The sequence below is a fragment of the Suricata suricatta genome, chromosome 2 (assembly GCF_006229205.1).
Source record: "Suricata suricatta isolate VVHF042 chromosome 2, meerkat_22Aug2017_6uvM2_HiC, whole genome shotgun sequence".
Taxonomy (NCBI): Eukaryota; Metazoa; Chordata; class Mammalia; order Carnivora; family Herpestidae; genus Suricata; species Suricata suricatta.
Window position 1 is genome coordinate 67968064 of NC_043701.1, and position 14619 is coordinate 67982682.

At 37.0% G+C, this 14619-nt stretch overlaps 1 protein-coding gene across 2 annotated transcripts in view; it reads right to left on the reverse strand.

The window, feature by feature from the left end:
- GNAT3 (G protein subunit alpha transducin 3) overlaps positions 1–14619 on the reverse strand; it is a 55941-nt gene that overhangs the window by 1131 nt on the left and 40191 nt on the right. For both annotated transcript variants that reach the window (XM_029928123.1, XM_029928132.1), the window contains exons 6-7: positions 2040–2169; positions 1673–1826 (exon numbers count right to left, since the gene is read on the reverse strand). In XM_029928123.1, the coding sequence (XP_029783983.1) occupies positions 1673–1826; positions 2040–2169 (284 nt within the window). The remainder of the gene's footprint in view (positions 1–1672; positions 1827–2039; positions 2170–14619) is intronic.

Genomic DNA, 14619 nt, shown 5'->3' on the forward strand with positions numbered 1-14619 from the left:
GGTAGGACTGCAAAAGGGTACGGCCCCTTTGGAAGGCAGTTGGGCAGTTTCGTATACAGCTAAACATAGTATTACTATGCAGTCCAGCAAATGTGCTTCTAGATATTGACACAAAAGGTTATGTGCACATAGAATCATGAACATATATGTTTATAGCAGCTTTATTCAGAATTGCCAAAAACTGGAAGTAACTCAGGTGTCCTTCTACAGGTGAAAGGTTAAAGAAAAGAAACTAGTTTATTTATGGAATGGAATACTATTCAACAATAAAAGGAAATGGATTCTCAACCCATGGAAAGTGGTAGAGGAAATTTAAATGTATATTGCACTTAAAAATGAAAAGTGAAAATTGTCTGTCAAAAAATGCCATATATTGTATGATAATAGCTATGTGCATTCTGGGAAGGGTACAGCTATAGATAAGAGTAAAAAGATCAGAGATTGCCACAAGATGGAAGAGAAAAAGCATAAATTTAGAGTGGAACACAGATGATTTTTATGGCAGTGAAACTGTTATGTATGTTACTGTAATGGTGGATATATGACATGAATTTGGGAGAGCATATGGAACTAGATTTCCTATAAACTAAAAACTAGTCTATTTGTTAAAAGAAAACATACAGAGGTTTATTGAGTCTATATTAAGTTTGTAATATTCAACATGGAATCATGACTATATTTAATCACATGATAAATATGTTAACACATAAATGATAATATTCACAAAGCTAGAGGAAAGACATAAGCACCTGTTTCAGATTAGTATAAATAGGTACTGCGACAGAATACCATGCTTCTAGTAACATCGGGGGTACCCAAGCATCTCAGTGGTGGAATCGGGCTTCTACTTGCATTTAAATTATGAATATTTCCATCTTACAAAATATCATTAAAAACAGAGCATTTAACTATTTTTTAAAAAAGCTGTCTCTGAAGCAAAAACAACCCACCTATAGACCTGACATTTATAGTCATTAATTAACAGAATAGGCACTAAATTTAGGATCTAGGAAAACTGGAAAGAGAAAATGTCACTATTCTCAAAATCATTCAAACTGTCCCTCAGGATACTTAATTCAGACTTAGAGAAACCACTGCATTTTAAGGTTTCGTTAGGGAATACATAAAAACTGTCTATTTGGAATATATTCTTTATAATGTTTAAGGTAAAATAGTTTGCAACGTTGTTTAATACACAGAGCGGCAGCCCTGATCTTGAAATCTCCTGTTTATTGACTAGAGCTTTGCTTTAATGGAGAAAGTGTAGGGGGTTTTCTGTTTATCTGCAAACAGTTTGGTTCCTTCCAGTTTGGATCAAACACATGACTCAAGCAATTATCCTAAGCCTCAACTTCATAAATGTTACCTGTCAAGATGCTGATAGGAAAATATAGGTCTATATAAGAATTTAGTGGGGCACCTAGGTGGCTCAGTCAGTTAAGCCAGTGACTTCGGGTCAGGTCATGACCTCGCAGTTCTTGAGGGCTAGCCCCGTGTTCTGTGCTGATGGCTCAGAGCCTGGAGCCTTATTCAGATTCTGCCCCCCCCCCCTCCCCCCGCCGCACCCGCCCCTCCCCTGCTTGCGCTCTGTCTCTCACTCTCAAAAAACTAAATAAACAGTTAAAAAACATTTTTAAAAGAATTTAGTATGGCATTAAAGAAAGAATCTTACCAGTGTATTCTGGAAAGCAGATACTAAGATGCACTTTAGTTACTTTTTCTTGAAAGAGATCTTTTTTATTGAGAAACAGGACAATGGAGGTGGTTGCAAAGTACTTGTGATTACAGATACTATTGAACAGGTGAAGGCTTTCATGCATTCTGTTCTGTTAGGTATAAAAGATGAGAATGTATAGGACTGTTATTTGCAAAACATTAACACTGCGTATTCTAAGCAAAGCTCTTGAAACAACATCTATGTTTGAAAGGAATTCACAGAGTTGGGAAGTGTGGTAGTAATGTCAGAAAGTACAAATGCTTGGGTGTTTGTTTGTCTGTTTGTTTGTTTTACCCTGGCCTTACTTTCCTCTTAGACTTACCACTTCCTCGTCTTCCACCAGCACCATGTCATAGGCGCTGAGCGCAGCACAGAATATAATGCACGTAACGCCTTCAAAGCAGTGAATCCATTTCTTTCTCTCAGATCTCTGTCCTCCTACATCAAACATTCTTTAAAAAAACAACAGAATAGCAAATCTTAGAGATCCCTCTGAAAAGTTACATTAACACTAACATTTATACTTACAAATGAATGCTCTCCTCTCTTTAAAAGATATTCTTTTTATTTTCATTGATTACAGAATATTTTACTTGATCAATTTGAAGCTCAAGGACTACAGAAAAAGAGAAGGTTCATCTTTTTTTCTTTCTTTTTTTTGGATTCACGCACACTAGATAAAAGATAGAATAATTCACATACTGACTTTGCGGGACTCAAGAATTTTAAGCAGTCTGTTTTAGTAAAAAATTTATTAGACTTGAGAAACTTTGATCAAAGGCTATGCATAGTGTAGAAGTGTTAAAGCACTATGTTGTACACCTGAAACTAACAGCATTGCATATTAACTGTACCAGAACCATAATTTTTTAAAAGTCTATGCATATTCTTAAATGAATAGAAACTACAAAAAGATTGGAAGCCACCATAGCTCTGACACTACAATTCTTGTTCTCTTAACTCTTTCTACATTTATTCATTTGTTCATTCACACAATTATTTGCATTTTGTGTTCTAGACACTGTGCTAGGCCTGCACAAACAGAGATGAATACATACGGTCACTATCTTTGAAGAGCTCTCTGTTAGGCAGAGATAACACCAAAATGCTATTACAGTGTTATATAATAAATTCTCTAATATGCAAGATAAAATGTGAGCCCAGAGGAAAACTTAAGCCAGCCCGAGTTGTCACGGAACCTACTCAGAGGAAGTGTTTGAAAATATGGCCCTGCTCCTGGGGTGGTATTTTGGTAAAAAGCCATCATTGTGGACATAGTGACTCGGTAAAGAAACCAGGAGTTTGTATTCTTAAGACCACCCTTTGGGGGTGCCTGGGTGGCTCAGTCGGTTAAGCATCGGGCTTCGGCTCAGGTCATGATCTCACAGTTCATGGATTCAGCCCTGCAACGGGCTCTGTGCTGACAGCTCAGAGCCTGGAGCCTGCTTCTGATTGTGTGTCTCCCACTCTCTCTCTGCCCCTCCCCATTCATGCTCTGTCTCTGTCTCAAAAAAAAAAAAAATAAATAATTTTAAAAAATAAAGCATGGCAGGGGCACCTGGGTAGCTCAGTTAAGGCTTAGGTCATGATCTCATGGTTCATGAGTTTGAGCCCTGCATCAGGCTCCGTGCTGACAGCTCAGAGCCTGGAGCCTGCTTCTGATTCTATGTCTCCCCTGCTCTCTGACCCTTCCCTACTTGTTCTATCTCTGTTTCTCAAAAATGAATTTTAAAAAAAACATTAAAAAAAAACAACTCCTGTTGCCATATTCTCTATATAATACTCACACAAAATGCAGTTTTTTTTTTAAGTTTTTTTTTTTTTTAACATTTATTTATTTTTGAGAGACAGACAGACATAGTGTAAGCTGGGGAGGGTCAGAGAGAGACAGAGTCAGAAGCAGGCTGCAGGCTCTGAGTTGTCAGCACAAAGCCTGACATGGCACTTGAACCCATGAACTGTGAGATCATGACCTGAGCTGAAGTTGGCCGCTTTACTGACTAATCCACCCAGGGGCCCCACAAAATGCAGTTCCTAATCCATCCTCTTCTTTCCAAGTCCCCTAATCTTGTGCAAACCACCAACATTTCTTTTTCTTTTAAGTTTATTTATTTTGAGAGAGAAAGTGAGTGAGCAAGGGAGGAGCAGAGAAAGAATCCCAAGCAGGTTCCACACTTTCAGTACAGTCTGATGTGTGACTTGATCCTTTTACCATCAGATCATGACATGAGCCAAAATCGAGTCAAATGCTTAACCATCTGAGCCACCCAGGTGCTCCAAGCCACTAACCTCACCAAGCTCACCCTGCTCACCATATCCACTGCAAAAGCCCTGTGATTTGCCACAGGCTGCTCAGCCATAGAGCCAAACACAGGCAGGTTTGGTGACCATTAAGGGTCTGACTATTTTGGTTCCTGCTTACTTTTTCCAGCTTAGTTCATACCATTTTCCCTTTTTATGTAGTCCAATCACAAGGCTATTCTTTTTTTTTTTCCTTTTTTTTCTTTTAAAGTTTATTACCAAGTTGATTTCCATATAACACCCAGTGCTCTTCCCCACAAGGGCCCTCTCCGTGACCATCACCCCTCTTCCCCTTTCCCCCTCACTCTTCAGCCCTCAGTTTGTTCTCAACATTCAAAAGACTCTCATGATTTGCCTCACTCCCTCTCCCCAACTCTTTCCCCCTACCCTTTACCATTCCCATGGTCTCCTATTAGGTTTCTCCTGTTAGACCTATGAGTGACAACCTATGGTATCTGTCCTTCTCTGCCTGACTTATTTCGCTTAGCATGACTCCCTCTAGGTCCATCCATTTTGCTACAAAGGCCAGATTTCATTCTTTCTCATTGCCATGTGGTATTTCGTGTGTGTGTGTGTGTGTGTGTGTGTGTGTGTGTGTATGTATGTGTATGTTATATATATACACCACATCTTGATCCATTCATCAGCTGATGGACATTTAGGCTCTTTCCATGATTTGGCTATTGTTGACATTGCTGCTATGAACATTGGGGTACATGTGCTCCTATGCATCAGCACTTCTGTATCCCTTAGGTAGATTCCCAGCAGTGCTATTGCTGGGTCATAGGGGAGTTGTATTGATAGTTTTTTGAGGAATCGCCACACTGTTTTCCAGAGTGGCTGTACCAATTTACATTCCTACCAACAGTGTAGGAGGGTGCCTATTTCTCCACATCCTCGCCAGCATCTATAGTCTCTTGATTTGTTCATTTTAGTCACTCTGACCAGTGTAAGATGGTATCTCAGTGTGGTTTTGATTTGTATTTCCCTGATGATGAGTGATGTTGAGCATCGTTTCATGTGCCTGTTGGCCATCTGGATGTCCTCTTTGGAGGAGTGTCTGTTCAAGTCTTCTGCCCATTTCTTCACTGGATTATTCGTTTTTCAGGTGTAGAGTTTGGTGAGTTCCTTGTAGATTTTGGATACTAGCCCTTTATCCAATATGCCATTTGCCACTATCTTTTCCCATCCTGTCAGATGCCTATTAGTTTTTTTTAACTGTTTCCTTGCCAATGCAGAAGCTTTTGATCTTGATGAGGTCCCAATAGTTCATTTTTGTTCTTGATTCCCTTGCCTTGGAGATGTGTTGAGTAGGAAATTGCTGTGATTGAGATCATGGAGGCTATTTCCACAAGGCTGTTCTTTAAGTGACTTTACATAAACCTGCTTTTTGCTGCTTCAGGACAGCTGCACACAGTCTGTCTCTTCATCCTCACATAACACTGCCTCTTTCTCAACTTGTAGGTCTTCCAGTCAGTGTCTCCTTCACGAGGAAGCCTCCTCGGGCATTCATGTAAATTGTCTCTCTCCCCATCCTCATTTACTTTCTATCATATCATTTTCTTTCCTTTACAGTGATTGTCCCAATCAGTAATAGACTAGTTTGTTTACTTTTTTATGGGTTTAATATCTATCATCTTCATAATAGAATAACAACCTCAGGGCAGGGACTAACTATATTAGTGACAACTATATTCCCAGTAGCAGGTACTATGTCTGACCTACAATAGACATCCACTAAAAATTCACTAAACACATGGATATATTGTATGTTTATGGGATGGAGGGTGAATTTTGACGTCAAAGGCATGTGTAAAAGTCATTAAGGAATGAGAGGACATGGCATGTTTAGGGTACGTGCATAATTTATATTTTGGAAAAGACAGAAATTTAGGTAAAACCATTGAGATCTATGACCTGCTAATTATTTGTTTATTCAGTAAATATTTAATGATCATGCTAAGTGTTAGAGATTCAACTTCAAGAAGCTTCTAATCTGCTGGTGGCAGACAAGGCAGTGGTCCATGTTCTGTGGGTGTTTGTGAACAGACTTAGGATACACATGCAGAGATGGTAGGGGTAATTGGAACTGAAGTAATCAGAAACTGTAATCATTAAAAAATTAAGATGAGGGGTTGAGTCAAGTAGAGGTCTAGGGAAAATCTTCCAGATGAAGGCAGCAGAGGAAACAGCAAGAGCAAAGGATTTGAGCAGGCAGGAGTAAGGCTAATGTGTTAAGCCAGAAATAGATCAATGAGGTCTTTTATAACACATGAGAAGATGACATTTATATTGGAATCAGTGGGGAACCACGGGAGATTTGGGGGCAGAGAATTAACACTGTTTATTTGTTTGTTGTTATGTTAGGCCACTTTGAATACACAAGATAGATTTGATAAGGAAGAGACTAGAGGCAGAGAAAGGAGTTACTAGGCTTTTGTAATAGCTTAACAATGGGCATTAATTACTAAGAAACATGCAAGCTGTACAAAGATTACAAAGGCAATTACTATACTTAGGGTAATAAATGTCAATCAGCCAACATTACTGAAGATAATCAAAAGTGCAATACATTGCACTTCTCTACTATTTCATATATGAACCAGGCAGAGAACAAATTACAGAACTCAAATACACACACACACACACACACACACACACACACACACCCCAATACAAAAGACTTCAGTAGTACATTGAAAGAGAAGATGACCACAATACTCAAGATAGTTCTTAAGAATTCAGTGGATGCATGCTTTGGAAATTTAAATCCAGTGTCAATAAAGACTGTTACAGGTGCTGGTAATACCAAGCCTTCTGCAGTTCCAGACTTGCAGTATAAACGAAGAGGACACAATTTTGACTTTAAGGTTATATTATGGGTAAATCAACAAATTTAATTTTTAAAAACCAGTCAACACTCTTATGGAAGCAAGGATAATAAATATGCATTCAGACTTTTAAATTTGTAGTCAGAGGTTTTGTTGATCTATAAAAGGAATTTTAATCTTTTTTCAGACTTTGAAAAATAGTTTTACTATTGCTTTATTGAAATTATAAAATGTAATACAAATGGAAATAGTTTGAATCATAACTTTTATTTCCTCCATAAGTGCCCAGATCACTAATTATAACTGTCCACAGTTAGCTTTAAAACGCTTACGCTCTCACCAGTGGGCCAGAATTATCTTCACTGTAAAGTCTGTCCTCCTTCCCCTAAGTCAAACAATAGTTGTATGTATTTCAACTTGGGCAAAAAATTAAAACTCTCCCCTTGCCAGGTGTTTTGTTCCATTATTTTAATGGCAATGGTATAGACCGCCGGGAATCTAGGTGTTGTATATATTCTTCATTTGATTATATGAATATATGATGAATCATGTCTGGCAAAGAACTGTGATACTGTGACTGAACAAAGATGCCTTGACTTGTGGATTTTGGTACACTGAGGACTGAATATACATCAGTAGATTTAAATTCCTGGTAGGCTTTTCAAACTAAAACTACCCCTTGTATCTCCACTTGCTAAATTTTGACATGTAAGTATCCCCATAATTCCTGTTTCCTTTTGTGTTCTAGTTCTCACTTCAGGGTTTGTTTCCATAGTGGGCATCCTATAATGGAAAGGTAACCAATCATGGAATGAGGGCAAAAGTTGCCAGATGAATAGATGTTTGTACTGAGAGAGCCCAATCTTCAGTTTCCACAGTAGAAATGGTATTGCTCCAGGACACCTTGGTTAAGTTTTCCCCACTAAATAGGACTTAGATTAGTCTAATTAGCATTTGTTTTTTGGGCTTCTTTATCTCTGCTTTTATGGCCAACTAAGTAAGCTATCTCCATCTCTCTGAAAATTTCCTTTCTAATTTTTTAAGCTCATTCATTTAAAAAGAGAGAGTACAAACAGGGTAGGAACATAGAGGAGACAGAAAGACTCCCAAGCAGCCTCCACACCATCAGCACAGAGCCTGATGCAAGGCTCAAACTCGCGAACCGTGAGATCATGACCTGAACCAAAATCAAGAGTTGGATGCTTAACCAACTGAGCCACCCAGGTGCCCCTTATAATTTCTTTAAGTCACTGTTTCATTTTGGGACACCTGGGTAGCTCACTTGGTTAAGCGTCCAACTGTGGCTCAGGTCATGATCTCACGGTTCGTGGGTTCGAGCCCTGCGTCAGGCTCTGTGCTGATCACTAGCTCAGAGCCTGGAGACTGTCTTTGGATTCTGTATTTCCCTCTCTCTCTGACCCTCCCCTGCTTGCGCTGTCTCTGTCTCTCAAAAATAAATAAATAAATCACTGTTACATTTTCAAATAGGTTATATTCGAAAGTTGCAAATATTCTTAAGGTGACTTAGTATAACTGCTCAGATTCCCAGCATCGTAGTCAAATATTTTACCTCAAAGCAAGCCCAGCAATCTTACTGGCCACCTGCTGAGTTTCACCGATCATTCAGCTTCTTTGAAGCCTGCTTTTGATATTAACATCTTTGTGGAAGGGTAGCTCCTCTCCTTTTCAGGTAAATGTATACAATCAGTGAAGGCTATGACATGTAATATGACCCTTAGCCCACTGTTCTTTTAACCTATCATGCAGCCTCCACTACACACATTTTAATAAGCTTAGCTTTCTCCTGATTAAAGGCAAACAAAGACTTGCCCTCTGAGGGTTTCATTAGGTTGATAAAAATGAATCTGAGATTGCATGCCAATAAACTTCTCATTTTATGACTCACTTATAAACAGTGGTGTGTGTGTGTGTGTGTATATATGCATGGGAGCCGGTTGACATTAGAGACAAAGGTCCAGGAAGCTTTGGTCATTGCTCTAATGCCATCTGCTATTACAGAATTGAAATGCTCATTAGCAGATCAGACCAAGGACTGGGGTTTTTGTTTTCATAGTGAGTGTGCTGGATATAATGTTATCTCTAAGAAGTTGCATTTTGTTTTGCTGCTGTTGTAGTCATTTCATACACCTCTCTTCACTTTTAGCTCTTCCTCTAAATTTTAATTTGGGGCTTATTTTAGAGGTGTAAATCATTACAACCTATTGAAGCAATTTAGAAATTCCCAACATAGAAGCGTTTCCTAATACATTTCATTGAATAAGTATTCTTCTATATAAGAAATATATTTAAGAATATATATGAGTATAAGTATATATAAATATATAAGTATATGAGAGTATGGATACATATATATTCCATCATGACCATTCTGTGAAAAACAAAAGTAGAAATCAGGGGGAAAACATTCATTCTTGCTGGTTGCACATTTGGATTGGTCAAATCTACATAATTAGTGAGGTAAATGTACATGTGATACAGATTGAGTAGCCATAATTCCCTGAGAAGTTAAGGTAATCAAAGCCTTAATGATGTTAAATAGAATATGCAGTTCTCATTTTGCATTTTGCATGAAGAAGTTTTATTTATGTATTTTTTGGGTAATATATATTTTCTTATTAATTCTGATATTTGTCAGAATTCTTAAAAGAAGTTTTTAATTGCCTGAGTTGCATGATATAACTAAATATCCACAGGCAAGGCTTTTATTTCATAGCTGAACATTGATTATTTGTTAAACTACCCATGGTATTAATATAGGGCAAGTTATGAAAATGTTATATTAAATAGTTGGCTTTATATTAAACAGTTGAGTTTTATAGTCTGTTTTAACAGTTTGGAAAGCTATTGAATTTTATGGTTTGTGTCAAACATTTGGCTAAATATTTAACCATACAAGATTATTCACAGTTCATATTAGAATACATTATAATCCAGAATTTAAAATAAGACCTAATCTGATGTGGAATTTATTTTAAATTATTCTGTTGAATGGAGCTTTTTCCAAGATATTTGACTGTGTAATATTAAGCCATCTTAAGATGGCCACATACTAGAGGGCCAACAGAGATCTGTGTCACCACCACACGGCCTTCACAAAGTGGCCTAACCAGGTCTTTCTCTTGTGCCAAGTTCTGAAAATAGATTAGGGCAGATATTTGCAGACAAAAAAATATGAACAGAGATCATTCTCAGTCCCCTCATTGTTTGAAATTAAAAAACAGAATCAAAGGGAGTTATAACCATAAAACAGTCAGGGTCTCTAAATGCTCATAATTGTTAATAACATTATATACTTTCTGCTAAACGTGTGTGTGTTGTTTGGAACTTGATATGTTCACTAGATAATTCTCTAACTAATGAATAATATAATTCACAAAGTCATTAAAATAGATCACTAGAATAAATTAGACCTGTTACATAGCTTATTGTTTTGATAATACTAACCAGGATTATGTATGTGCCTAAAACAAATATATAGGTATGCGTGAGTTCTTGCTCTATGAGATCTTACAGAGAATGACAAAGCTAGTTTGAGATCTAGCAGCTAGGTAGACAATCAGACTCAATCTTGAGCTGACTTATGCCCCCACAGAAATAAACACAGTACACATGATCAGTATAAAACTTAAGACAATTATAATTTAATTCCTATCATAGATCCACTCAAACATTGTTGAAAATAGTTTTGAACTTACAAAACCTAAAACTCTATATTATAATAATTGGTGACCTCTCTTCTTTAACTTCCATATAGTTTTGTCTTTTTGATTCTATTGTTTAATTGTAGAACAATTAAGGGGAAAGTGACTTTATCATTGTTTGACAAATCATTATAAATCTGCAAGTACTTTGTCCTGAGGAATTATTTTATAACAATAAAAGAGCTCATGCTTATATTTTCCATTTACATAGTACTTTAACATCTATAAAGATAATTTATGTTTGACTGTTGGAGATCTGGTTTGATAAGAACGCTAAGGTTATTTCCATTAAATTAGGTGATACATGAAGATGATATGCTATCTTAGCAGATAAAATTTTTCATTTTGATGTTCCTGTTTAAAATTCTAGAGTTCTCTAGTTTAATATGCAAATTAAATATTTAGTTTTAAATAATCACAGGATGATTTATGCTTTGTGAATACAAATCAGTACTAATGCAATATATTTTAACACCTGGGCACTTACTGAAATGAAGTTGGAAGGTGTCTTATTTTTATACACTCTATTTTGAAACACTACCCAATTTTACACTACAAAAGCCTGTATACTTTTAGATAATCCTATTTAGCACATCAAAAAAACCCCAGTGATTTAAATGTGGAAATTTATTAAGGGATTAATATGTCTCAATTTTTGTGACTAAGCTTAAAAATGTAATATTGTGATTTTAAATAGTTCCTCAAGAAAAAAGTATAGTTGCCTTTTTAATATTTTGTAGTAAAACTTAAACGCTTCCAAAACTTCATTGTTTAAATGCTTGTTTTTAGAGAAATTCCCTGTGTTTGAGTGAGTAGTCTTCTCCATTTCCTAATAGAATATGCCTTTAATAATACACCCTCTTGAGCAAGAAGAAAAACAAAAGTTATTACAACAAAAGAGCTACAAACCTGTTTGAATAAATGCAAAGAGGTTGTATTTGTGTAGTATAGAAAATGTTATATTAAAAGAAGTCCTAACTTGTTTCATAATCCAATTCACAAACACCTTCCCTTTCAGCATTGATGCAGTCATAGAGAATTAGCAAGACCTTTCTTATTCCTTCATAAGAGTCAAAAATATATTAAAGTAGCATAGGCAATCACCTACCTATATGACTTAGGACAAAGTTTCAGAAAACATAGAACTATAAAAGGATGGGAAATTTTTGGTGCACCAATAGGAGTTTAAAGGTATAATCTGAAGAGGTCTATTATGAGATAATGTATTTTTAAAATAATGTTTTACTTATTCATTATTTTTTTATTTTTTAGGTAGGGATCATGAACAGGGGAGAGGGGGAGGGGAGAGAGAGAACCTTCAGCAACCTCCACACTTAGCACAGAGCCCGACATTGGGCTTGATCCCATGACCATGGGATCATGACCTGATCATGAGTAGTGTGTTCAACTGACTGAGCCACCCAGGTGCCCCTAAAATCATGTTTTATTTTTGAAATACTAATGAAAATGCTGTATTCTATTCCCAATATAATTTTTTTAATTCTATGAATATTATTTGCTACTGAATGAAACAAATGTTCCAGAGAATGGACATTACTTTCTGAGGTTTATGTGCTCATTGACAATTGTCATGTCAAGCACAGATGTGCAAAGGTCCTAGAGCCTTGCCGACTCAGAGAGATCTCCCCAACAGGTTGTCATTGCATTGTCCCTTCCCTCTTCTCTCTGAAGGGAGTTATGAATGACCAACAACATTGGAAGAGGCACCTGCTCTACTGAAGAATGGTTTCTGCTCCAATTTACCTAATAGCCCACAGTGATATGCAGTGTAAGAAGTATGGTCTTTGAAGTTAGAAAGCTGTATGTTTGAATCACATTTCTAACATTTCTATGTATGATATTGAGGAAATCTTTCACCTCAGCCTTAATATTTTTTTTTTATTTATCCAACATAAGGACAACAATACTCAGTTCAACATGTTATAATGAGTATATAGAAATAGAGTAATTCAGTGCTTGGCCTAGCACTTTATTTATCCAGCAAGAATTGACAGTAAGCCTACTCTGTGCTAGTCACTGTGATAATCACAGGAAATGGTAGAGAGACATGGCCCCTGGCCTCTGGGAGCTCCCAGCATATGAGATAGAAACAGAAACAAAAGAGTAAACAAATAAAAAAACAAGGCAACTTCATACATTAGTAAGGTTTTTTCATTTGTTTGTTCTTAAATAACAAAATAGTATGATATTTCAGTGTTGTGAAGGCAATGGCTCCCAATGGTGTGGCTAGTGAGAGTGGTTTGCATTTCTTCCCAATGCTGCATTCAGTGACATCACATTGCTAGGTTGCAATTAGCCATTGTTACGGTCTTTATAGCAAGGGAATCCTCAAGAGCTACACATCAAGCTTTCCCTCTCCCCAGTTCCCAGAGAGCCTATTGATAGGTTTTCCAGTACATTACTGGGTGTAGTAGTGACAGGGATATGAGGCGATGGTTAACAGAATGAATAAGTCTCCATGAGGAAATAGCATCTGATTTGGGAACTTAATGATAGAAAGGAGCCAGTCCTATCCAGGGTCAGAGCATTTTAGGCAAAGAGAGCAGCAAGGCCCTAAGGTTTGGGATGTTCAAGGAACAGATGTATAAAGTAGATAATGTGTGATGGTGACTACTTCTGAGAAGATACTAAATTAGTGTTGCAAGGAATGACTGAGTTATAAGCTCAGTTATAGGCTGTTAATTTTCATAACTGGTATATGGTCCAAGCAATCTAAAATCCAGAAAATTCCATTAGCTTGTGTAATGCTTTGACAAGGTTAAGAGGGGCAGAGGGTCCAAGAATTTGGACTTGGACTCCCACAGGAAAACCTTAGAAACTGGATCAAAAACCAGAAACCTAGAGAACGTAGTTGCCAAAGAGGAACAGAGGTGACAGGACTGAAGACAAACTGCTAACATTTGCCAAGAGTGGATGTGGATCCAAATGGTCCCTTTACCCTCGTTTGATCTTTGGATCATCTTTCAGAAAATTAACTCTTTGTGGACCTAACATTCAGGCGTAAATTTTGAAGAGCTTTCTTTGATGTTAACTTGAAAATATCCTAGCCATCTCTGTAATATCTATTTTTATTAGATATTATATCTCACCAATTTTAATACTAAAAAATTTTAAAGCTTTTATTCCACTGAAGGAAATTTTACCTCACAAACGGATACAGAAAATCCTTTTTAAAAGTATTCCCATTTTGTGTAGATGAATGAGTCTACTAATTATGTTTTCATTAATTTTTCATTATTTAGTGGTACCTCTGGAACCTGGTGTTAATGTTTACTAGTCCACCTCCTCGACAATCTACAGGGAGAGGTAGTCACATGTGATGTTTTATAGCACTATAAATTCTTGGCACAGAAAATGGGTGGTTTGGGGGCACCTGGGTGGCTCAGTCTGTTAAGCATACAACTTTGGCTCAGGTCATGATCTTGTAGATTGTGGGTTCAGCCTCACGTGGGCCTCTGTGCTGACAGCTCAGAGCCTGGAGCCTGCTTTGGATTCTGTGTCTCCTCTTCCTGCCCCTCCCCGACTCATGCTCTGTCTCTCTATCAAAAATAAACATTAAAAAAAATTTTAGAAAATGAGTGGTTTTGCACTAGCATTTCTAGAAAGGTCTTGATAATGTGACAGCAATAAATATAGTGGACTCCTTTTCATAGCCAAACCATGCTCATAACATAAGCCTTGTTATTTCAGTAAATAGCATCGCATTCAAATAATTCTCCTCTCAATTATTTGCATCTTTTTAAATTAAGGAAATGAATTAAAAAGAATATTTCAGTCAAATAGGAGAGTAGGAAGGCAAAGGAAATAGTATCCATGGCACCTGTTACTTAAATTTTATTTAAATACATTTTCTTTTTTTTAATTTTCAAAGTAGGATATCAGTTTAAACTAAGAGGAAAATAAAATCAAGCTCCCACCTGGTCAAGACAGAGGCATTTTTCTTGGAGGAAGGAATGGGGCTTAGGATGGGGTTAGGGTGTGGGGCTATAGGAAGGCAATAAGGGAAAGTGGTACTGAAATGAGTGAG